The sequence below is a fragment of the Plectropomus leopardus genome, chromosome 9 (assembly GCF_026936395.1).
Source record: "Plectropomus leopardus strain MGB_pleo_1.0 chromosome 9, ASM2693639v1, whole genome shotgun sequence".
Taxonomy (NCBI): domain Eukaryota; kingdom Metazoa; phylum Chordata; class Actinopteri; order Perciformes; family Serranidae; genus Plectropomus; species Plectropomus leopardus.
This window is the reverse complement of record NC_142184.1, coordinates 35215076-35238213: the sequence shown is the minus strand read 5'-3', so window position 1 is coordinate 35238213 and position 23138 is coordinate 35215076. Positions and strand designations below refer to the sequence as shown.

The following is a 23138-nucleotide window of genomic DNA, read 5'->3' as shown; positions in this document are numbered from 1 at the left end:
TGAACCGAGCGGGGCGGAGGGGAGGGGGGGCTGTATACGTCAACCCCTACCTACTCGGCTGCGTGATGACGACAGCAGACACACCGCAGTGGATGCTTTGTGTGGAGGCCGTTATCAGCTGCTGTTTGAAAACCGACATGCATATGATCAGGAACAAGCCTTTTGGCTTGCTCACTTTGTCATGATTACTTGCTAGATGGGGGAAAAATTAGACAAATTTGTCATTAAATTCAATTTTTTTTTAATTATTAAAAAAAACAAAACAACAACAAACACCAAAAAAAAAAAAAAAAAACATGGTTAAACATCATTCAGGAATGTAATGGAATAAACTTGCCAAATATTTTTCTATGATCACGAGTACACCTGACTTGAGGACTTTTGACTTGAAATAATGAAGCTAATCACGTCTTAAAACCCATTTTTATAAACCTGCTTTTATGTGATCTTATCTATTTTAAATCATCTATTTTAGTTAGTCTCTCAATTTATTCTGTCATGATCGTGAGTAGTTCTATTATTAGTGCTATTATTTCTGTGTTTACTCCTAATATTTTTTGAAAGGTATTTAATCTTATTGGTACAGGTTGTTATTGTTAATTTTGTTTTGTAATTTGTTCTTTGTTTAATTCTACTTTAAATTTTGTCTGGCCTTAGTTTGGCATTATTGCTGTTAAAGGTGCTATATAAATAAAGTTATTATGATGACGATGATGATTATCATTATTATCATTATGGTTGTTATTACTGATTATTATTATTATTATTATTATTATTATTATTATATTTTATTTTTCTATTATTATTTTTCTATAATAAATTAATGCAGCCCACTGCCTTGAGTTTAATCGGGTTAAATTAAGATTGTAAAGAAACCTGATCAGGGTAAAGTGAACCTCCAAGTGGACTTCTAATTAGAAGATGCTGTCTTTAGGCACTTGGTGGGAGAATACAGATCATTAATAGTACAAAAATATGAAATTCATTACATGTTAAAGTACATCATTCCAAATCCTACTTGTAAAATATATCAATCAAATGCGTGTGAACGAAAGGCCATGCAAGAAGCGTTGCCTTGTAAACGGCCCTCAAATCTCAAACTTGTTGCCTCATTGTTTGGTTGGAAAGTGAACTCTGTGAAGTGCAGTGTAAAAACTGCACATTTACTATATACCTGTGGACACCGTGGAGCCCACTCAAAGAGCACTGGATGATTGGGTCCCCACTTTAGGTGGTACTTGACTGGGCCACAGCTCACAGGTCTGGGGTAATAAACCCAGTGCTAAACGATGTGTTTGGCAGCAAAGAGCCTTCCTCCTCCTCCTCCTCTTCTTATCCGTGCAGCCAAACTAAGCAGAGGCCTGAGGCGCTGTCCACTGTGCTGAAAGCTAGCACACCCTAGTGCTGAAGAACAAAGACTCATATGTTCATTTCATGCAGCCCCCGCCAACACACACAAAAACACACACACACCAGTCCGTCACACCCACATCCTCCCATCCGCACACATGGCTTTACCCAACTGGCTACTGTCAAAGCTTGTTATGCAGTGAGCCAGTGTGAGGAGAAATGTATTTATAGATGAATCAGATGAACTTATTAATAGATATCCTCCACACTGCAGGGAGATGGACCACAGACTTGCCCGTCCATGCAGGCACACACACACGTATATATACACATGCACACACATCTTGATGAGAAGCTTTGTTGCTGATTTTATCTTTTCCTTGTCTTATCTTGAACGGTTCCACACCACAAAAAAATCAGACACTTAAAAAAAATTAGACACTTTCTTTGTGGATGAGCACAAATCTGTTTTTTCCCCACAAATACAAAAATGTCCTCCTCCTCCTCTCAAACACCTCATCTGGAATTAAGTGGAGCCTTCTAAGAATAGGAGTTCTGCCTGAGTAGTGGCCGAGTCATGTAAACATTGCTCTGGGTGAGGGCACATTAGGCCTGCTTAAAGGGACAGTTCACCCCCTGATTAAAAATATGTATTTTTTCTCTTACCTGTAGAGCTACATAGTTTTGGTTTGAGTTTCTAAATGTTGGAGATAGTGGCTGGAGAGATGTATTTCTTCTCTCCTATCTATCTATCTATCTATCTATGTATATATATCTTTCCAGAAATCATGATCTGATTACTTTAAAAAAATCCACAGACCTGGTTGTGAGCAGTATTTATGTAGGAACTATTTTCTCTCTACTGAACTACATCCAACAACAGTAAATGCACTTAAGGTTTAACCCTTTGAAACCTAAGCAAATTAGCTTAGTTTCTTTCAAAAAACATTGGACGGTAACAAGCAGCTAAATAAGAAATGGCCCAAAAATTAGCAAGAAATTACATTACAAGAAAATTACTGGAAAATAGGAAAAAAGAGAAAAGAAAAAAAAAACACACATACAAACAAATAAACAAACAAAAACAAAAGAAATTAACCTCAAGAAAGTGCCAAAAATATTTTTTTTCTTATTAAAATTATAATTTTTCTTTCCTTTCTTTTTGTAACATCATTTTTTAATAGTAATTAAGATCATTGTTAACATTTTCTCTCATTATTATTATTTCATTACCCTTTTTTTCCCCCCTTTTTTAGCAGTTTGCAGGATATGTCTTGTCAAGTTGCTCATCATGTTTTTTCCTGTGTTTTAAAAGAAATCAAACTAGTTTTCCCAGGTTGCAGAGGTTAAAATGCTTGTGAAAAGTGTCTAAATGCAGCACTAGAAACCTCAGGATGGCTCAGGTGTTTACGTGTTAAGTTTCACCCTGTCATCAGAACAAGCCTCTCATCCATGAGTAGATGCAACCTTCCTTCTACGTGGTGATACAGTTGGCGAGTGTACTTCAGTAGAAAGCATACTGCTAGCTCTCTTTGCACCTAATAACTATTTTCTTTCCACCAAACTACATTTGTAAACTGTATCACCGAGATGGTGGAAGCCCTTGGCACAGCCACACATGGATGAGAGGCTCCTTGCTCGTGACAGCAAGACATGTAAATATTAATGGCACCCTCCTCCACTGAGCTGTAATGTTAGCTTGCTCAGTGGTGCTAGGCAGTTGATGCACTATTTTCTTTCTACCGCACTACACCTGCCAACAGTATCACTACACAAAAGTTAGATTGCATCTACTGCTAGCTCACCCCACTGAACTAGCTAACATTACAGCTCAGCCGAGAAGCAAGCGCCATCACTGTTTACATTTTACACAGTCACAGGCAAAAGCTTCATGTCAATCAGTAGATGCACAAGTCCTTCTGCGTGGTGATGCAACTGGTGAAGGAAGTGTGCATCTACTCATTAGTAAAAGCACGAGATGTAAACAATGTCGTCTTTTTCGTCTGAACTGTAATGCTGGTAGTTCAGAGGTGCTGACTGAGCTAGTAGTAGATGCCGCTTCCTTCTGCATGGTGACATGGTTGGGGGGTTTTTTAGATTATGTTTGGGGGATTTTTCCCTTTATTGATAGGACAGCTGTAGAATGACAGGAAATGTGAGAGAGAGGGGGAATGACATGCAGCAAAGGGCCACAGGCTGGATGGGAACCCAGGCTGCAGCAAAGGCCTCAGCATATGGTGCCAACACTCTAGCACGTGAGCTAGAGGTCGCCCCGTGACAGCTTAAGCTGTAACTTAAGCTAGCTCAGTGATGCCAGGTGGGCTAGCAGTGGATGCACTATGTTCTTTAACCGCAATACACCCGCCAACTTTATCACACACAGAAGCTAGATTGCCTCTACTGCTAGCTCACCTGGCACCACTGGGCTGGCTAAAATTCAAGCTCAGGCGAGAAGGGGGGGTATTAATATTTTATGCTGTCACAAGCACGAGATTCACGTCAATCAGTAGATGCACACTTCCTTCTGTGGTGATAAAGTTGGTGGGTGTAATTTGGTGTAAAAAACAAAAGTGTTGGGGCAGCTTCGAGCTCACCTGCAAGATTGTGCGCCCCATGTGCTGAGGCCTTTGCAGTGACCCGGGTTCGATTCCAGTCCTTTGCTGCGTATCATTCCCCCTCTCTCTCCCACATTTCCTGTCATTCTACAACTGTCCTATCAATAAAGGGAAAAATCCCAAAAATATAATCTTAAAAAAAAACATGCGTACCGCCAGCTCACATAGCACCACTGAGCAAGCTGATGTTACAGCTCAGCTGAGGTGGACACCATTAATGTTTAAATCTTACACTGTCACCAACATGAGCTTTTCATCCATGAGTAGCTGCACACTTCCTTCTGTGTGGCAATACCATTGGTGGGTGTGGTTTCGTGGAAAGAAAATAGTTCCTAGGTGCAAAGTGAGCTGGCAGAATGCACTATTTTCTTTCTATCAACTTACACCCGCCAACAGCTGGTGACAGCATAACATTTAAACATTACATACATTTACTGCTAGTTTAGCTAGCTAGGTAGGCTTTTAACTTTACAGGTCAGCTGAGACGGACAACCTCAATGTATACATGCACTGAAATGTGCATGAGTCTCTCATCCATTAGTAGATGCATGTTTCCTTCTGCGCGGAGATACAGTTGGTGGGTGTAGCTCAGTAGAAAGAAAATAGTTCCCACACAAAGCTGCTCACAGCAAGGACCTGGGTCATGATTACTGGAAACAGCCATTGCTGAAATTTTTCAAATGTTTCTTTTTTTTTTGGCGCTGTAGGCACCCCATGCCAAGCGCCATCCATTTCCATTATATTAGAGAGAAAGCAGACATCTCTATGGCTGATATCTCCCAAACTCAGCAACTCACACCAAAACTGTCTAGACTGATAAATGGCACTACAGGGAAGAGGATGTGGGGTGAACTGTACCATTAATGTTGCCGGTAAGACGGGGTGCATTTTGAAAGGTCTTCATAGACTTGTGACTGATGGTTTGATGGCTTTGTTTGTCTGCTGACCCATCCATCGGTTCATCTCAGTGTTCACATGGACTATGAATCATGTAGCTTGTCCTTTTGCACCCTCCCTAAATACTAAAAGCATGCAAACACACACACACACACACACACACACACACACACACACACACACAGACACACACACACACACACACACACACACACACACACACACACACACACACACACACGCACGCACGCACGCACCCTTCCTTAAATCTACTGTCTATGCATTAGGCATTTAGAGTGTTTAGGAGCGCTTGGTTGATGTCTAATAGGTCTGAGGCTGAAGGCTGCAGAGCTTTTATCAGTTCAAGGGCACTCAGCTCCTAGACTGCAGGCCTGATATAACATTAACATCCCAAACTGTCATTTTGATATAAACACACATGCGCACGCAGACACACACACGCAGCTGGTCGTGTGTGTGTGACCTTCTGACTTCCCCCGGCGTCCAGAGCAAAGGCTGAAGTGATGTGTAAGCAGATCAGAAGCATGCAGCGGAGAGGAGAGGGGATCAGAGCAGGCTGGAGAGTGTTGAAGTGTGATACAAAGATAAGCCCCCCTTCCTCCTGTCTCACTTGCCGTTTTCCCTCTTCACCTCCTTTTTCTCCTGACCCATCCTTCTATCCTTGCCTTGCCCTCTCCAACTCTCATCCATCCATGTCACTCTCCTTTTCCCTACTCCTCCAACTCCTTTCCCTCTTCCCATGTGATGGTTAATTCATGAAGTCTGGCTGAACATGCACCCTCTCCATTATTAATATAACATTAGGGAGACAGAGGGAGGAGGAGAGATAGGGAGAAGGGAAAGAAAAAGGGAGGAGACACAGATAAGGAGAGGGGAGACAGGGGAGAGAAGGTGAGAAGAAAAGAAAGTGGGGAGAGGGTGAGAAAGGGAGATGGAGGGTTAACCCTTTGAAACCTAAGCAAATTGGCATAATTTGGTGTCGAGCAACTTAAGAAATGGTCCAAAATTATCAAGACATTTATTTAAAAGTTAGAAGAAAAATACTAAAAATCAGGGAGCGAAAACAAGAAATTAAATGACCTCTAGCAAGTGTTTAAAAAAATGCAGGCCGGGCACAGCTCGAAGAGGCAACGTGGGACCTCCTTCCTGTGAACTCACCACCAAGGCAGGGACCTTGGCAGTCCAATCCTTGGCTGCAGAAGCTAGCTCTAGGGATGTGGAATGTCACCTCACTGATAGGGAAGGAGCCTGAGCTGGTGCGCGAGGTTGAGAAGTTCCGACTAGATATAGCCAGCCTCACCTCGACACATGGCATGGGCTCCGGAACCAGTCTTCTCGAGAGGGGTTGGACTCTCTTCCACTCTGGAGCTGCCACTGGTGAGAGGCGCCGGGCAGAGGTGGCAATACTTATTGCCCCCTGGTTCAGTGCCTGTATGTTGGAGTATCCACCCTTTCCGGAGTCCTTAGAGGGGTTGCTGGATAGTGCTCCCTCCGAGGATTTCTTCATTCTGCTAGGGGACTTCCAACGCTCACATTGGCAGCGACAGTGAGACCTGGAAGGGTGTGATCGATCTGAACCCGTACCATAATTAACACCATGTTCAGGCATAAGGGTGTTCATATGTGCACTTGGCACCAGGACACCCTAGGCCGCAGGTCGATGATCGACTTTGTAGTTGTGTTCTCATACTTGTGGCCGCATGTCTTGGACACTCGGGTGAAGAGAGCGGTGGAGCTGAGTTTGCTCAGGGAGGACGCTGGTCAGACCTGGCAGACCCAAACACATTGTGAGGGTCTGCTGGGAACGTCTGGCAGTCTCCCGTCAGAAGGATCTTCAACTCTCACCTCTGGGAAAGCATCGACCATGTCCCAGGGAAGGCGAGGAGTCTGAGTGGGCCATGTTCCGTGCCTCCATTGTTGAGGCGGTCGATCAATGCTGTGGCCGTAATGTGGTTGGTGCCTGTCGTGGCGGCAACACCCGAACCCGTTGGTGGACACCTGCGGTGAGGGGTGCCGTCAAGCTGAAGAAGGAGTCCTTTCAGGCTTTCTTGGCATGTGGGACTCTGGAGGCAGCAGACAGGTACCAGCAGCCAAGCGGAGTGCAGCTACGGCGATCACTGAGGCGAAAACCCAGGCTTGGGAGGAGTTTGGTGAGGCCATGGAGAATAACTTCCGCACGGCTTCAAAGAGGTTCTGCACCACCATCTGGCATCTCAGGAGGGGGAAGCAGTGCTCTGTCAACACTGTGTATGGTGGGGGCGGTGCGCTGCTGACCTCGACTCGGGACGTTGTGGATCGGTGGAAGGAATACTTCGAAGACCTCCTCAATCCCACCGGCACGCCTTCCAGTGAGGAAGCAGGGCCTGGGGACTCGGGGGTTGGCTCTCCCATCTCTGTTGGCTTCATCAGGCCGTGACCTTCAGCTCTCACTGGATCGGTTCGCAGCTGATTGTGAAGCAGCCGGGATGAGAATCAGCACCTCCAAATCCGAGGCCATGCTTCTCAGTTGGAAAAGGGTGGAATGCCCTCTCCAGATTGGGAAGAGACCCTGCCCCAAGTGGAGGAGTTTAAATACCCCGGGGTCCTGTTCACAAGTGAGGGAAGGATGGAGCGGGAGATCGACAGGCAGATCGGTGCGGCGTCTGCAGTTACGTGGACTCTGCACCAATCTGTCATGGTGAAGAGGGAGCTGAGCCGTCAGGCAAAGCTCTCGATTTACCGGTCGATCTTCGTTCCTACCCTCACCTATGGTCATGAGCTTTGGGTAGTGACCTAAAGAACGAGATCGCGGGTACATGCGGCCGAATGGGCTTCCTCCATAGGGTGGCTGGGCTCTCCCTTAGAGATAGGGTGAGAAGCTCTGTCATCGGGGAGGAGCTCGGAGTAGAGCCACTGCTCCTCCGTGTTGAGAAGAGCCAGATGAGGTGGCTCAGGCATCTAATTAGGATGCCTCCCAGACGCCTCCCTGGTGAGGTGTTCAGGGCACGTCCCACCAGAAGGAGACCCTGGGGAAGACCCAGGACATGCTGGAGAGACTATGTCTCTCATCTGGCTTGGGAACGCCTCAGGATCCCCCTGGAAGAGTTGGACGAAGTGGCCATGGAGAGGGAAGTCTGAGCTTCCCTGCTTAGGCTGCTGCCCCCACGACCCCAGATAAGCGCTAGAAAATGGATGGATGGATGGATGGACATTTTCTCCTCATTTTTGAAACAATCTGATAATCTTTCTCACCTCATATTCAGATCATTTCCTTTTTAACCTTTTGCAGTTTTTTATTTTTTGCAGCCTGCGTGACATTTCTGGCCAAGTTGCTCATGTGTTTTTTCGGTGTTTTTGAAAGAAACTAAAACAAGTTTCAGAAGTTGAAATGCTAGTAAAAGGAATCTGAATTCAGCACAAGAGGACTGATGCCAATCCAGGTGTTAAAGGGTTAAGGGAGATGCAGATGGGGATGGGATGGAGAGAAAAAAAAGGCAGAAAGAGAGTGATAGGAACAGAGCAAAGGGAGAGCAGCTAAAAGAAAGACAGACAGATTTTTCCCCAGTAGCTACGTGAGGGAGGGCATAAAACTGGGGTTAGTGGAGAGTGACAGATGAGGTGGGAGAGAATGTGTCAGGAAGAGCTATACTGGATGACACGTGATGCTACTGGGATGCACCTAATGTCTCCTGTTCCTTGAGGACAGGCAGGTTGCATGAGGAGTGAGACGCCAGAGAAGGAAAGACAAAGACAGACTCAGATGTGTCAGTGTTGATCATGTGACTACTTTATCCTGGACACACAGACACACACACACACACACACACACACAGACAGACAGACAGACCTGATTTTCCAAAAAGGTAAGTAAGCCAAAGCACTCCTCTTCTAAAAATATCATCTGAAAAGCATTATACAGTAAAGAGAAATCAGAGCAACCTTTATCAGTATTCTCGTCAGCTGACAGATGCAATCAAACATTTTTTTGATGATGAATAGCACTGCTGGCTGAGTTTTCACCACTCCACCACACAGCTGGCAGTGTGACATATCTTTACATTCCCCTGGAAACATTCTGACTATGAAAAATTCAGGACCACATGTAGCATCAAACTTTGTTTTCACGCCGCACTCAGGCCGATTGTGTTACAGAATCAGAGCTAGCTCTCAGCTTTAAGCCCTGGGCCGTCACACAGTTTCACACTGATGTGTTCACAGATGGGCTCATTTTAAATGTATCTATAAGTGAGCATCGAGTGGAGAGTTACATTTTTTCTTATCATCAACAAATCCCTAAAAAACAGCCTACATGTGATTTTTTGTAATATCAGTTGTATTTGTACTCTTTGTATCTGCTTGTATGTCAGACATACAAAAACATGATCAAAGGAGAAGAAAAAAAACATATATTCACTAGGTACATTGGCAAGATAGTCTGCATTGGAACTGTTTTTTTTTAATTGAATGATGATCTGTAGCATTTTCTTTTTTTTGTTTGTTTGTTAGGCTGTCTTTTTCTTTTTGATGCTTTGGACCATTCTGCGTGTCTGAAATAAAAAAGTTAGAATTAATTAATTACACATACATAAACAGACATGCATACTGAGAAAATTACACAAGCAACAAAACAAAATATACACATATTACATATTAGTTTTTATAAATATATATATATATATATATATATATATATATATATATATATATATATATATATATATATATATATATATATATCTATATATATATATATATATATATATATATATATATATAAACTAATAGCCTTATGGTGTAAAGTTTGTCCACACCTTACTTTTTACCTATGTCATTACTCAGAACAGAGCTCTTATATTGAAGAATCCTCCTTAGGATTATTTTTTAAGAAGTCCATGAACAATTTCCATATTGTTTCAAAGACCTTGGACTTGAATGCATTTCCTTTAGCAAATTTGACACACAGCAGTTGAAACAAAATTGTGATACAGCTGGCATGTGTTGTTTGGAAGAAAGAAAGTATTTCCTACATGAAACTGCATAAAACAAGGTCTGTGGATTATCTTGAGTTAATCGGGTCATGATTTCTGGAGAGAGACATGCGGTTGCGTGAAAAGACAGACATCTCTATGGCTGATATCTCCAACACTCTGCAACTCACACCAAAACTATCTGGATTAATAAATAGCACTAAAGGAAGGAGGAAAAATATGGAATTCTGATTTTGGGGTGAACATGTAACCAAAAGAAACCAAGTGGTCCATCAATGTGTCATTTTGACATGAAGAAAATGCAGAATACCACCAGACATATCCTAGAAACAGGATAGGTCAAGGTCGGTAGAGTTAATTTAAATTTCTTTTTTTTTTAAATTAATTCCTTAAAATATCTCAGCACTAAAAACACACACGACTTAAAGGGGAACTACTGGCATTTTCAAAATTCATACACGTTATTTCTATGGTCTTGTCATGTATATACGCAAAAAAGAAAATATGTGGCCTCTCCCACATATAAGGGGCTTGCCTTTCCATTAATGCTCGCATAACACGCCTACGTGGCCTTGGATTGGAAATAATGATGGCTAATGCGTTGGCTGCAACAGAAATAAACCTGCAAATATTTCAACATCCATCACCATGCTTCTTGGAATGTTATGGCAAGAGGAGAAATCGCATAACATGATTCAATGAAAAAACATCATCTCACAATTGTGTTTTATCAATATTTCAAAAATAACGCTAAAGTTTTGCACAAATCTATGATGGAAACCTGCCATATGAATGTTGAAAGATGTTGTAGATGACACAGAGCAGTCAGGGGAATGTTCTGAGTATATATGGGAACATTTTCTGCTTCAGACCTGAGAAATACAATAAAATAAAGCTCATTATATGAAAAAAGAAAACAAACATCCTGTGGGTCCATAAAATCAGTCCCCATGTCACTGTCTATGATGCAGCTCCAGACTTTGTACTAGATGGCATCACAAGTTTGAGACCTCAGCTGATTGTTACATTTCTACATTTCTGGCATTGAGAGAGAGAAGCTCGTGTTCACACGAATTCATTGAACTTTCCTAGACCATAGAAACAACATAATGGGATTTTTCATTTTGGCTGTGTTCCCCTTAAATAACTTGAGCAGTCAAATATCCCACTATAATCACCATGGCATTTTAACACTTATAATAGAGAAATGATTAGGGCAATTCACTGACATTTAATTACAGTTTTTATAAGATATCAAGCAATGTCAAAACCAGTTCTGTATCATAATAAAGTAATGTATACAGTACAAAAAATTCTTGAATATGGAGATTTATGCAGCAAGGGATTTGCATTCTAATCAGATGATCAAAACTTAACCCCAACTCCATATTTATTGTTGTCTAGTATTATGCCAGTGCAGAAATGTGTAAGGATTATGCCACTCAATAATACATATCAAAATTGCATACACCATTTCCTTGCATTTTTACGGATCTGTTGGAATTATTGATTGATTGATTGATTGATTGATTGATAACAACTGGGTGATGAACTTTGGATTTTTCCCATCAAATTCATTCAGTGGAACATGCAGTTAAAACCTGTTAAATGAGGAGTGTGAAGACATTTCTGGTGCTGAAGGCTGGCATGTGTGTTGAGGAACCTGGTGCTGATGATATATTCCAGAGTACATCAGTATTCTGCAGGGCTGAGTGATCAGAGACCAGAGAAATGTCTCCCCGTGGTGGCAGGAGTCCGTAGTGCAGCTGTGTTTTCATCACAACTCACAGACTATCTGGGGCAATACCGAGTGTTCCTCTCTGTCACACAAACACACACAGTAACACAAGTACACAAACGCACCTGAACCCTGACACTAACACGAGCAGGATGACAAACACACATATTCTCATGTCAAACAGAAACACACACAAGTAAAAGAAAAAAAGCCCACACAGAACAACTCCCATGAGTGGATCGTGTACATGTGTCCTTTATACACACTTGGCCTCCATGTCATAGAGCTGAAGAAGGTCAGAGATCACAGCATCGATGTCTGCTTTGGTCACGTCGGCACACAGCACCTACACACACATACACACACATACACACAGACACAGACACAGACACAGACATGAGCTCCACACCTGGCCTCAATAAACAGTGGACATCAAAGTGCCACACACCATTTCAAACGACCTAGATTTCATTGCCTTGAGGACTGAAGCAGAAAACCATAACAAAACCTGACTTTCTCCATTTGCATTTGGATACACTGACTTAGAACATCACAGCTCTAAATACTTCCAATAAATGGAGCCAGTTTTGCTCTTAAGACAGGCTGGAGCTGGACGATCCTGACGGTGGAAACGTGACTTTGGTTTAAGTGCACGGTGGTACACTTGGTGTGACCCTAAAAGCAGACGACACTGGTGAGGTGATACTGCATTGTTTCATTTGTTCCGGTAAGCTTTCAGAAAAATGCAAAAATACAGACAAAGTAAACGTAGAGTACTGACAGGGGGCTCCGTCCGTATATGTATCTAACATTAAGCATAAATGAGCCCTGCAGGTGCTTTCATACAGTGAGCAGTCACTGCTGCAGCCCAAAAACACAGATGTTTTGTATTTTAAATAGGTGAAAGCAGGGTGCAACTCCACAGTGCCTGTACACATCAGGCTGCATGAAATCCACCTCGTATATTCTCATAATGTGGCTAAATAGAATGGGTTGTATCTTAAAATAGAGGAAATGGTTAGCATGCAGGTTTTGCTGTATATTGATCAAGCTGAACCATCACAAACTCCACACACCAAAGCGGCCTCCACCGTGCCTCTCTTTGCCAATGCTGCTGATAACAGAAGAGGCAGCGGCAATGGCTCAAACCAGGATACCTTACTTACATTACTTTGAGTGTATTTTGCAAGTTGCAAGAAAAAACAAAGTTAGTTTTCAATCAGTCTGAGCGATATGGCTTTAAAATAATTATGCGATATTTTAAGACTATATCACAATACACAATCTATATCTTGATATTTTCAAATATCCTTTTAACTGTTACTTACTAAAAACTAAAATACAAAATTACTGAATGAACTGCAGTTACAATGAAGTTAAATCAAGTAGCTACTGTCATAAAAAAGTTGAACACACAGGGCGCCTGGTGGCTCAGTGGATAGAGCTGGCACTACAGCGACTGCGGGTTCGATTCCAGCCTCGGCCCTTTGCTGCATGTCACCCCACCTCTCTCTCCCCCCTTCACACTTGTGCTGTCCTATCAATTAAAGGCAAAAACGGCCAAAAAATATCTTTAAAAATATATATATATATTTATAAGGAAGTTAAATAAAATACTTTTATAATGAAATTTAAAAAGTATAATTATAATTAAATAAATCAAAGCAGGACCCACAGTGCTTTTATTTTTGAGGACCTCACTCATCTTGGGCCGAAAGTGTTTTTAATGTGGACTTGAATCTTCTGGTCAACAGCTGGATGTTAGCATTAGTAAACAATTAAATTGTAACCACAGTATGAGGATTTATCCGCTGCCAGCTGGAAACATGCTAACAGCTCTCTGTATCATATTTTGTGAGTTGTTACAGAGAGCTGCAGGACAGAGCAAAAGAACCCAAATGCCAATCCCTGACAAAAACAATGTGACAATTTATACTCGAAGTTTGCAGTATAGTCATTTAATATATCGTACATGGAACAAGCCGCAATACCTCCTGTATATCCGATATATCTCCCACCCCTTGGCCAAATGATTGTCCCATTAGTAGAGAGGTAAAGTCCATTCGCTTTCTTTGGACAATTATTAGACATCATTTCGGGGAAAAAAAATACGGTAGTTAATGTTAAGAGACAAATAATTTTTGATTAAGTTGGCGCTTTTTACAACTATGCATGCGGCCACACACACGTACCACCTAGAGATAAGGCACTACACCGAGTGTCTTTTTTCAGAGCAATTTGACTTTTTTGCGTGGCCACTAGTTAAAATTGAATTGAATGTTCAGAAAAGTGCAGGTGTCCCCAGCAAAATGACAGCACTTTTCTGCCAGGACTAAAAATGCCATATGGACACTCAGCCTCATTCTTAAACTGACAGTTCAACGGCTTTCAGTCTCTACACTTTAACTGACACTTCAATTTATTTGTAATAGTCTAACTGCTGCTAACTACCCAACGCTTACTGCTTACGCTGCTTTAACTAAAATTTCAGCTGCTTTTGTTGCGTAAAGTTTGGGTACGGCTTCAATGCTTTCAACGGAGAGTTCAACCACTTTCAGTGCTGACTCATCAAATTACATTTCAACTCAGCTAATATTGGAATGACAGAGACGTCAATCAAAATGAGTGAACACGCACCTGCCACCACTCTTTCTCCCCAACAGGCAGCTCCACGCCGTAGCTGTTTAGAGCCAGGTGCAGCGTTGCTATGGCAATGTGTTGAGGTGCGTGGCGGATGCACATGGGTCCATGGTAACAGTCTCTGAGCAACGCCCAGGAAGTCTCAGTGACTGGGGTTCGAGACCAAGCATGGCGGTTCACGAGCGACTTCACAGACAACAGGTAGTGGAGTAAATACTGGAGAGAAAAAATATACCATAAAATCCTGTTAATTATATATCCTTTGTTTGGGTCAAAGAACAATTCAGTTTTGTTGCTCTCATTTAGGCAACAAATTAATGATGAACAAATGAATGATTTTTCTTCAGAAATTCAACCAAAGTATTCCTTTAAACTCAAAATGCCTACTTATAATGTAAGAAAGCAGTCAAAATAAAGTCAAATATCCCTGCAAATGTATCACAAATGCAAAAGCTCAACTGTTAAGTTAAAGTGTAACAAGAAAAAAATAGCCTATTTTAAGCAGGACTTAATGGAATAATTCACCCACAGAATGATAATTTGTATATCAATTACCCACCCCATCTTAAGTTGAATTCCTAAAGAAAACTATTTTACTCGTTTTTCTCGTTTTTCTCTCACTAAAAAAATGACATCATCAGGTGGAAAATAGTAAAAGTTATAAATTCCAAAGCAAACGCCCAGAATGACACCCAGAAATAATACATTGCGTGTTTTTATGTTTTGATGGCTGTGGGATCAAAAGTTTGAATAGGTTTCAATGAAGCATTTTTTACACTTAACAGTCTGAATGTAATAATTTATATTACTCAGTGTATTTTAGACTAGCTCTAAGAGCTGAGCTGGAAATTCCAAGATTAAACAAAAACATCCCAAATGCATGAACACAGCCAAAATTAAAAAAAAAAAAAAATAAAAAAATAGAATGAAAAGAACATAAAATATCTAAACGGTCCCTAAGTGTTAAGGATATCAGATCAGCTGAAGAAAATGACCCAGCATTTTTAACTAATATCTGAAAACACTTCTTTGACCATGATCACACAGCGACTCTACACACAAACACTTTTGGACAACCATGACAACATCAGACAGTAACAGCGACAGACAGCGATGCTCGACACTAAATAGAAGGAGACAGGAACACGTGCACAAACACACACACGCACACACACCTACCTTGTGAGGGTGCTCAAAAGAGACGTGGAAGTTGAGCTGTCGGAGGATGAGGAGCTCGCACTGCACCACGCTGTCCCTCAAATCCCAGAACTCCTTGTCACATTCTAGAGGAGCACTGCCACTGTTGAAATACCTGCGAGGAGAGAGGGCGGTGGAGGTCAGGGAGCGTTCTAGATGACCACTTAGAATCATGATACATAACATTCTTTTCATCTATTTATCAATTGTTCACATTAATTAATCCATTAAGCACTTTATTAATCAACTGTGCAAAATGTTCATCACAAGTTCCCGGAGTCCAATATGACAAGTTTTGATGTCCCGCTCTGTCCAACAGTTCTTGAAGATGTTCAATTGTCAGCAATAAAAAAAAATGCTATGAAAAATTATTTAAACAATTAATTGATCACGCAAAATTGTTGCCTTTAATTGTACTGAAGTAACATATCCAATGACGTAGTTAAAGGAACATTTCACCCCAAAATCAAAAGAGCACATTGTTTCTTCTCTTTTCTCTTCATTTTAATTATTGTCAATTTGTTTTTTTGTGGGGGAAGGGTTGTCTGTTTTAATATTTGCCTTTACCCACTTCGTCATTATATCTATATTACTAAGGATTATTGGTCAAAAATTGAATTTTCAAAGCACCAATAGTTATTCCTACAATCTTATCACATCACAGAGGGAATTTGGTAAATAAATAAATAAATAATGTTCACTTCTGTCTCCCAGTTCTAGCATTAATTAAGTGCTTTTGAGGAGATATAAAAACACTGAACACATGATTGATATTTAATATCCAGGAATTCCCATTCTACTCATCACTGACAATAATTTAGCAACAATTCAGCACATTGGCCACACAGTCCAGGTATACACTACGTTTCAACCAAAAATTAATGACATTATTGTATTTAATGAAATGTCTTCACAGAAGACAAGGGATGTCAGAAAGACGAGAAAACAACCTTAAGTTCTCAAGTAACATCAATATCTAAAAACTGACTGTGTTTCCATGTGAGAGCTTTGTACCTGCCATCTTTCCTATGGGACTTCAATTATATAGTTTGCTGAAAATTTGATTGAAAAATGCCATAGATCAGTGTTTAATGCAGACAGTATCCACTCTTGATCAAGCACATTACCTGTGGCTTACGTTGATGATGTCACGGGTCCTGATGTGCTGCTCCTCCACTTTGCCAGCCAGGTACACACAGCTCATGGCCACCAGGTAGGGTTCATACGCATGAATGCTGGCGCGTTCAAAGAAACGATGGTACAATACACACGCTGTGGCCACGGGCACCGAGCGCATACCCAACTTCACTCCTGAGCGAGGAAGGATGAGGTGGGCGACTCTTTTAAGGCACACTCATTTCAAACTCAAATGCGGTGTTTGATGAGCTTTGACAAATCCATTAACACATATTGATGTGTTGCCATCTATTGTAATATAGTGCAGATTTATACATTTATTTAGGAAGTTTGAATATACCCTGATAATCTGGGCACCAATTTTTAAATTGCTAAATATCATTACAGTCTTCCTTCACCAAAAGCAGTAAACAATCAACAGTGCAGAGGCTAGAGATACAGCTGAGTAAGTGCTGTTTGGTGGATCAGATACATGGAGAATTTAGAAAATGACCTAAAAGATTTTTTTTTTAAACAAACCCAAAAAACAAGCATTAAATTGATAAATTCAGTATTCTCTCAATATTAGACAGAAAGGACCAGGCAATTGTTGATGACTATACTAAATTTTACAGCAGCACAACATGTAAATCATTATTATGAAAGCCCATTTCCACAAAGACAAGAAAAAAAAAATCATAATTAGAATCAAATCAACATAATCAATATGTTGACTGACTAAATCAAAATTGTGACATAGCAATTTTGTCATACAAGTCTGTTGTACAAGAAAAAATACAATCTCATTATTCTGACTGATAGTAACTCCTAATTTTACCGATTATTTATTTTTACTTTATTATTATTATTATTTATTTATTTTTACCATACATAAGTTTTCATCTCTTTCCCCTTGGATATGTAATGTTACACTATTTATGCTGGTGAATGCTGTTTTCACGCACTGCCCTGTGAGTTACCTGTCTCAATTATGAAGCGACACACGCGAAAGTGTGTTTTAATGTCCCGGTCGATCTCTGCTTCCCCGCCGGAGACTCTCCTGGCCGCCGGCAGCAGCGGTCCGTCTCTGGCGGGGGGTAACCGGGGGGACGGAGGCTCCATGGCTCATGTAGCATCAGCAGGAGAATCACAGCAGACAGTCTGCGAGGGTCAACAAGGGGGCAGCTAGCTTAGTTAGCTTTAGTTAGTTAAGTGGATTCAGAGTTTCATTCTAACTCCATGTAAACTCACCTAGCAGCGGCTGCAGAGTTATGTTACGGCGGGAATAGTGTAAAGTCTTAAATTAGTCAACAAAAAGTTTGCGGGATGGCGAACTTCGGTCCAATTTCTTGCTACCGCTGCTACTAGCATCCCTTGCCTCCATATTTTTGAGGCGCAAATGTTACCGGAAGATAAATAATACAACTTCCGGTTAACATTCCAAAATAAATGTAGTTTGCGAAGAGAGGGCAACTGACACAGAGTACGCCGTGCAATTCGCAAAACTACATTTAAATAGAGGCTGTGTAAGAAAATGAAATCATACTTAAGGAAGATATCTAAACATGATATGCTTTCTTCTTCAAAGTCGGTCCATGTTAAAATTAACCTTCCTTAAAACGTATGGTTACAACTTTCAAAGTAGAAATTAGATTACCACCACCACTACTACTACTACTACTACTACTACTACTTATTATTATTATTATTATTATTATTATTATTATTATTATTATTATTATTATTATTACTTAAATTATCATAAGAGGTCACGGGGTATGGAGCGATCGATACAACGAATTTTCAAATTGGTTTTTGTAACTACAAAAACAATCCATAAACTCATCTATCAAATGTGTTCTTATAATGATGATAATAACAATGAAAAATAAAGAAGAAAAAGAAGAGGAAGAAAACGATTATTATTAATATCCATTTTGTTTATTGGGCGCTTTTCATGGTCCTTTAAATAGGTTAATTTGGTAGTTCGTTAGGATTGAGTTTGTTTGTTACGTATATTTGTATATTTGTTTATTTTTTAACCTGTGTAAGAAATATATTTTTAAAATTACATTGCAAAACAACTGTATGCAATTAAAATATATACTAAAAATTAAACACAACACATTTCTAAGCATTCAGTGTCGAGTTTTTTTTTTTTTTTACGACAGAAACAAGCATCTTTCTGTCTCGGAAAAGCAAGTCTGGAACATAGAGGTCAGTTTGATTGCGTTGCTGGGCAACAACGAGTCAACAAAAACAGACACTGAAAGTGTAGACAGTCGCAGGAATGAGCAATTACTCAGCAAACCAGGTAACCTACATTTAATAAATTAATAATGGGGAACATTAGCGACACATACACTCTGACATAATCTTTCCATCGCTTCCATCTCCTTGCTTTCCATCCTCAGTATGACAGCGCCTTCAAACCGCAGAGGCTGCAGAACTGGTGCGAGACGAAGCACTTAAAAGAGGTACTTAACGACTTAATGGCGTCATAACAGCAGCTGGTGTGTTTTACTGGTTGCATTTCATGTTTTAGTTCAGCTAACTGTGTGCGTGTGTGTGCGCAGAGACCCACAACACGTGAAGGTCACACCAATTTCATTGCCAATGACAGAGGACATTTGCTTCCAGGAGTGGTAAAGGTCAGAGCACATCCAACCTCTTTTTCTCTCTTAATTAGAAATTACTGTTATTGTGAATCTCTGCATGACTCCACTCTCTTGTGTGTATGTGTGTATGATGCTGTAGAAGGGCAGTGCATGGCCAGACTTTAAGGGGACCTGGGATCTACCTGCTCGGATTCCGGCACACCGCATCAACCCCACAGGCCGCTCCATGGCGGGTCTCAGCAGGCTGAGGTCCTGGGGCTTTGACCCACAGCACACTGACAGATCTCAGCCACAGAGAGGCACCAAAAGCGTAGAGATTCTGCAGGACGCAGGCGAGCAGGTCAGTTTCTGTCAGCAGGAGGCAACACACAAACAAACATATGCTGCATTTTGATCCTGTCTTATCTTTCCACAACATCTATTTCAAGTACTGTTTTCACAGGATGGGTGTGTCAAGGATGTGCCAGACATCAAAGATACTGTACCATGTTTAGGCAGACCAAGATCTTCTTTTTAAGGTTTTTTTTCTCCCAGCTCCACCCTTACCCCCAGCCAGGATGAAAAGGAGCTGCCTGAACAAACAAAACAACTGAGTCTGATAACATCAATCCCAGGATACTATTAGTGTGTGCTGGGCAGCTTGTAGCAGTCTTTTAGCGCTGCTTCTACCTTTCCTTGACTTGGGGGAAACAGGAGGAGAGGGAGCTGTTGTCCTGCGCTGAAACAGGAGATTATATCAATCAATCAATCAATCAATCAATCAATCATAAAATATCAATATGCTAAAATATGGTGGATTTCCATTTTAAATAAATAATAATCAAATAAATTAAGCACAAAGTGCTCGCTTCTTAATATTATGTATATATTTATTTAAACTAAATTTTTTTCCATAGCCTAAGCCCTCCAGATATGGCAAATCAGCACACATTTTTGGCCTGAACCCAGCTCAACTGTTGGGCCTTTCGGGACCCGTTGGGACCCATCAGGCTCAGGTTGAGATAGAGAACTTTATACCCAAAACATAAATTGTAGAAGGGGAAGTCCACTGCAAAGCCATAATATGTGACGATTTGGGATGAGAACCCGTTACATTTACAGACTTGCTGCTGCTAACCTCAACATTTTCACTTCACCATGGAATTTTGTTTTTCATTGCTACAGTATAGTTTCTTTTTTAACTTCTAAAGTTATACTAGTTGTAAATTACTTGTTTTTGTAATTTATTTATCTCTATTTATCTGCTCATCTTCCTGTGAATGTGCTGTTGCAACACCTGATTTTGCCTCTAAAGGCTTATCTTACGCTATCTTGTCTAATCACTCCTTTCAGGCCCAGTCAGAGGAAGTATCCAGCCAAGAAGAACCACCTTCATCCAGACAGAAAGACGAGCAGCAAGACCAGTCTTCATGAAATCCTCAGTGGAGGAAAAAAAACAAAAATAAATGCCTTTTATCTGTACCAGTTTGGACTAATTTAGGATGGCTGACTGCTACTCATGAGTCATGAATGCTCAACATACACACAGTCACCAGGAAAAAGTGTGATAAGCTTCTCTTAAAATGTCTTGTTCTTGCAGATGTTTGCCCAAAATGATAACTGTCTTTATCCGCCTATCTCCTTCTGCCTTTTTGTGTGCAGCCTCTACCTTTTTTATGGTTTTAACATTATCAGTTGTGCTTTTGAAATGTCTTATTGTTCTGTGAGCTGACCGCAGTAACAATAGGAGTTCAAGCACCAAAAAACACTGTAAATGATGAAGTTATTGTTCTCTCCTGCTGTGGAAACAGATGTTGACTGTAGATTTGGTAGTCAGCCATTTGATTTGGCACCCTCTTCAATTCTGGGGATAAGTTTAGCAACATTTTGCAGCATGATGTGCAGCATATAAAAACAAAATTTCGATCTGTATACTAGGAATGGGAATACAGGAGAACACTACACTGTAAAAACAGACTATTAGTTACTATTACTATTTGTTTTAACTTTAATAAGTTAGTGTCCGGGCAGCCTTGAATTTTTTAAGTTGACTGAATTGGAAAAGACAAGTTGAATCATTACAAAATTACAATAATTACTTGTCTTCTCAAATTCAGTCAACTTGTTGATTTTAAGGCAGCCCATACAGTAGCTTTTTTAACCGTTAAACACCCAAATCGACAACTGTTTTCTTGTGCTGCATTCAGACACCCGTGTGTTAAAAAGAGGTGTGTTAAACAAGTGTTAAAACCTCTAAAACCTGAAAAATAGGTTTGAATTCTTATGAAAACATGGGGAGAGGGTAATGAAATTACATAAAAATTAGTTGAGGGGGATTATTACATGTCCAGGAAGCAATATTTTTAATTCTTATAATTATATATTTAAAAATGTTACAGAAAAAAATTATATTAATATATTCAGTTTTTATATTTATTCATTTATTATTTGTTTTAGCACTTTCTTAAGGCCACTTTCTTATTTTTTTATTTTTTTTATTTTCAGATACAATGAATCCAACAATCAAGTGCCAAAAACTGTACTTCATAGAATGGCCACTTGGAGCTGACTCCAAAACAGAATCAATCCCCATAGACCTCTATGTTAAAATGCCCAACTTTACAGCAGAAATCAACATGTTTACAGCCTGACACCAAAGCTGAATCCCCAAACCAATGACTGACGATACTGTGGCTAGAGTTAGTACAAATAAGATACCCTGCACTCACTCAAGATTAACCTTTTGAGACTAGGTGCTGAATCCTTAAAGTGGATATCAATGCAGCCAAGATCCAGACAGCACTCCTATCATAACTTCTTTATTGTCACACGGACATTTTGTGTTTCTTCAGCATGTAGATTTGGCAAAATTAAAAAAGAAGCTTACAGGTGGGGGTAATTAAATATTAACATATACAGTGCACCCCAACAGAGAGAGCCAGGCTGAAATTGATTGATTTTTTTCAATTCATATGTATTTAGATCTTAGAGAAATAAACAATGAAAATAAAATCGATAAGTAAAACATTGAATTGATGAATTATTAATTAAATAACTTAATGTTTAAATTTTAATGTATTTATTTCATATTATTATTATTATTATTGTCATTATTGTTATTTTTGTTGTTGTTGTTGAAGATTAAAAAAAAAGATATAATTGGGATACTGTGGCTACATCCATTATTTTATACAGTGTTTTGGGTCATAGTAACATTTGTATTCTGATTTAGAACATTGCATCTAACACTCTAACCTTGTCCTCCATACCTGCAGAAATAAACCACCACACAGTCCTCAGCAACACAGAGTGACCCTGTCCCAATGACTTATGACTCAGTGTTATAAAAGCACAGGAGCTTCAGTGAGTTCCTCCCTCCTCTGCACTTCAACATTTAAAACAATGGACAAAAAAAAAATAACCACCTCTAGTATGTGTGTGTTCTAAATACTCAGTAATGGTCAAGAAAATACAAAAAAAATACTTTGTGCAGAATTATGACAAAGCAATTATTATTACTATTACAATCATGACTTCTTCTTTTTTTTAAATACATCCCATATGGTATATTTGATTTGCTCATACCAGCTATTGCTGTCGTGTGTGTTTGGTATTTTCTGTCTGCTCTAAAAATTAAATAATATACTGTTTAAAAAATCTACAGTCTTTTACTTGTCATGTTTCTAAAGTGTTGAGTATGCATGGTCCTCTTATAAACCTCAAAAGGACCCTGGAAGAGGTAAGACAAAATAAAATAAAATAAAATAAATGGTTGGACAACTGATAAGCAAAAAAAAAAAAAAAAGTATCAGTGCACACAAAGAAAGCATGAGGGCAACAGGAGGAGCTGCAACCTCTGCTTTATCTACAGCTGATAAACGCTCAGCTTCTATTTTGGGCCCCACAGCTTTGCTTGGAATTGTTGATGACCCCAAGAGACAAATAGAACATAATTTGTCTTTTTTTAAAGTCAGTTCAGCAGTTTATTAAATAAAATCCT

The 23138-nt window shown here is 40.1% G+C and overlaps 2 protein-coding genes across 2 annotated transcripts; one reads left to right on the top strand and one right to left on the bottom strand.

The window, feature by feature from the left end:
- Nucleotides 1–10559: 10559 nt before the first annotated feature.
- On the bottom strand, nt 10560–17953 carry ccnq (cyclin Q). The gene is made up of 6 exons (XM_088082639.1): nt 17793–17953; nt 17522–17702; nt 16553–16736; nt 15408–15540; nt 14226–14444; nt 10560–11934 (listed from the first exon to the last, which is right to left on the bottom strand). Exons 2-6 carry the CDS (start codon nt 17661–17663, stop codon nt 11845–11847), a joined length of 768 nt encoding a protein of 255 aa, XP_087938765.1. The 5' UTR covers nt 17664–17702; nt 17793–17953; the 3' UTR covers nt 10560–11844.
- Nucleotides 17954–18748: 795 nt separating this feature from the next.
- cfap126 (cilia and flagella associated protein 126) lies at nt 18749–22402 on the top strand. Its single transcript, XM_042515419.2, has 5 exons — nt 18749–18855; nt 18956–19018; nt 19118–19192; nt 19299–19499; nt 20492–22402. Exons 1-5 carry the CDS (start codon nt 18832–18834, stop codon nt 20570–20572), a joined length of 444 nt encoding a protein of 147 aa, XP_042371353.1. The 5' UTR covers nt 18749–18831; the 3' UTR covers nt 20573–22402.
- The last annotated feature ends 736 nt before the right edge of the window (nt 22403–23138 follow it).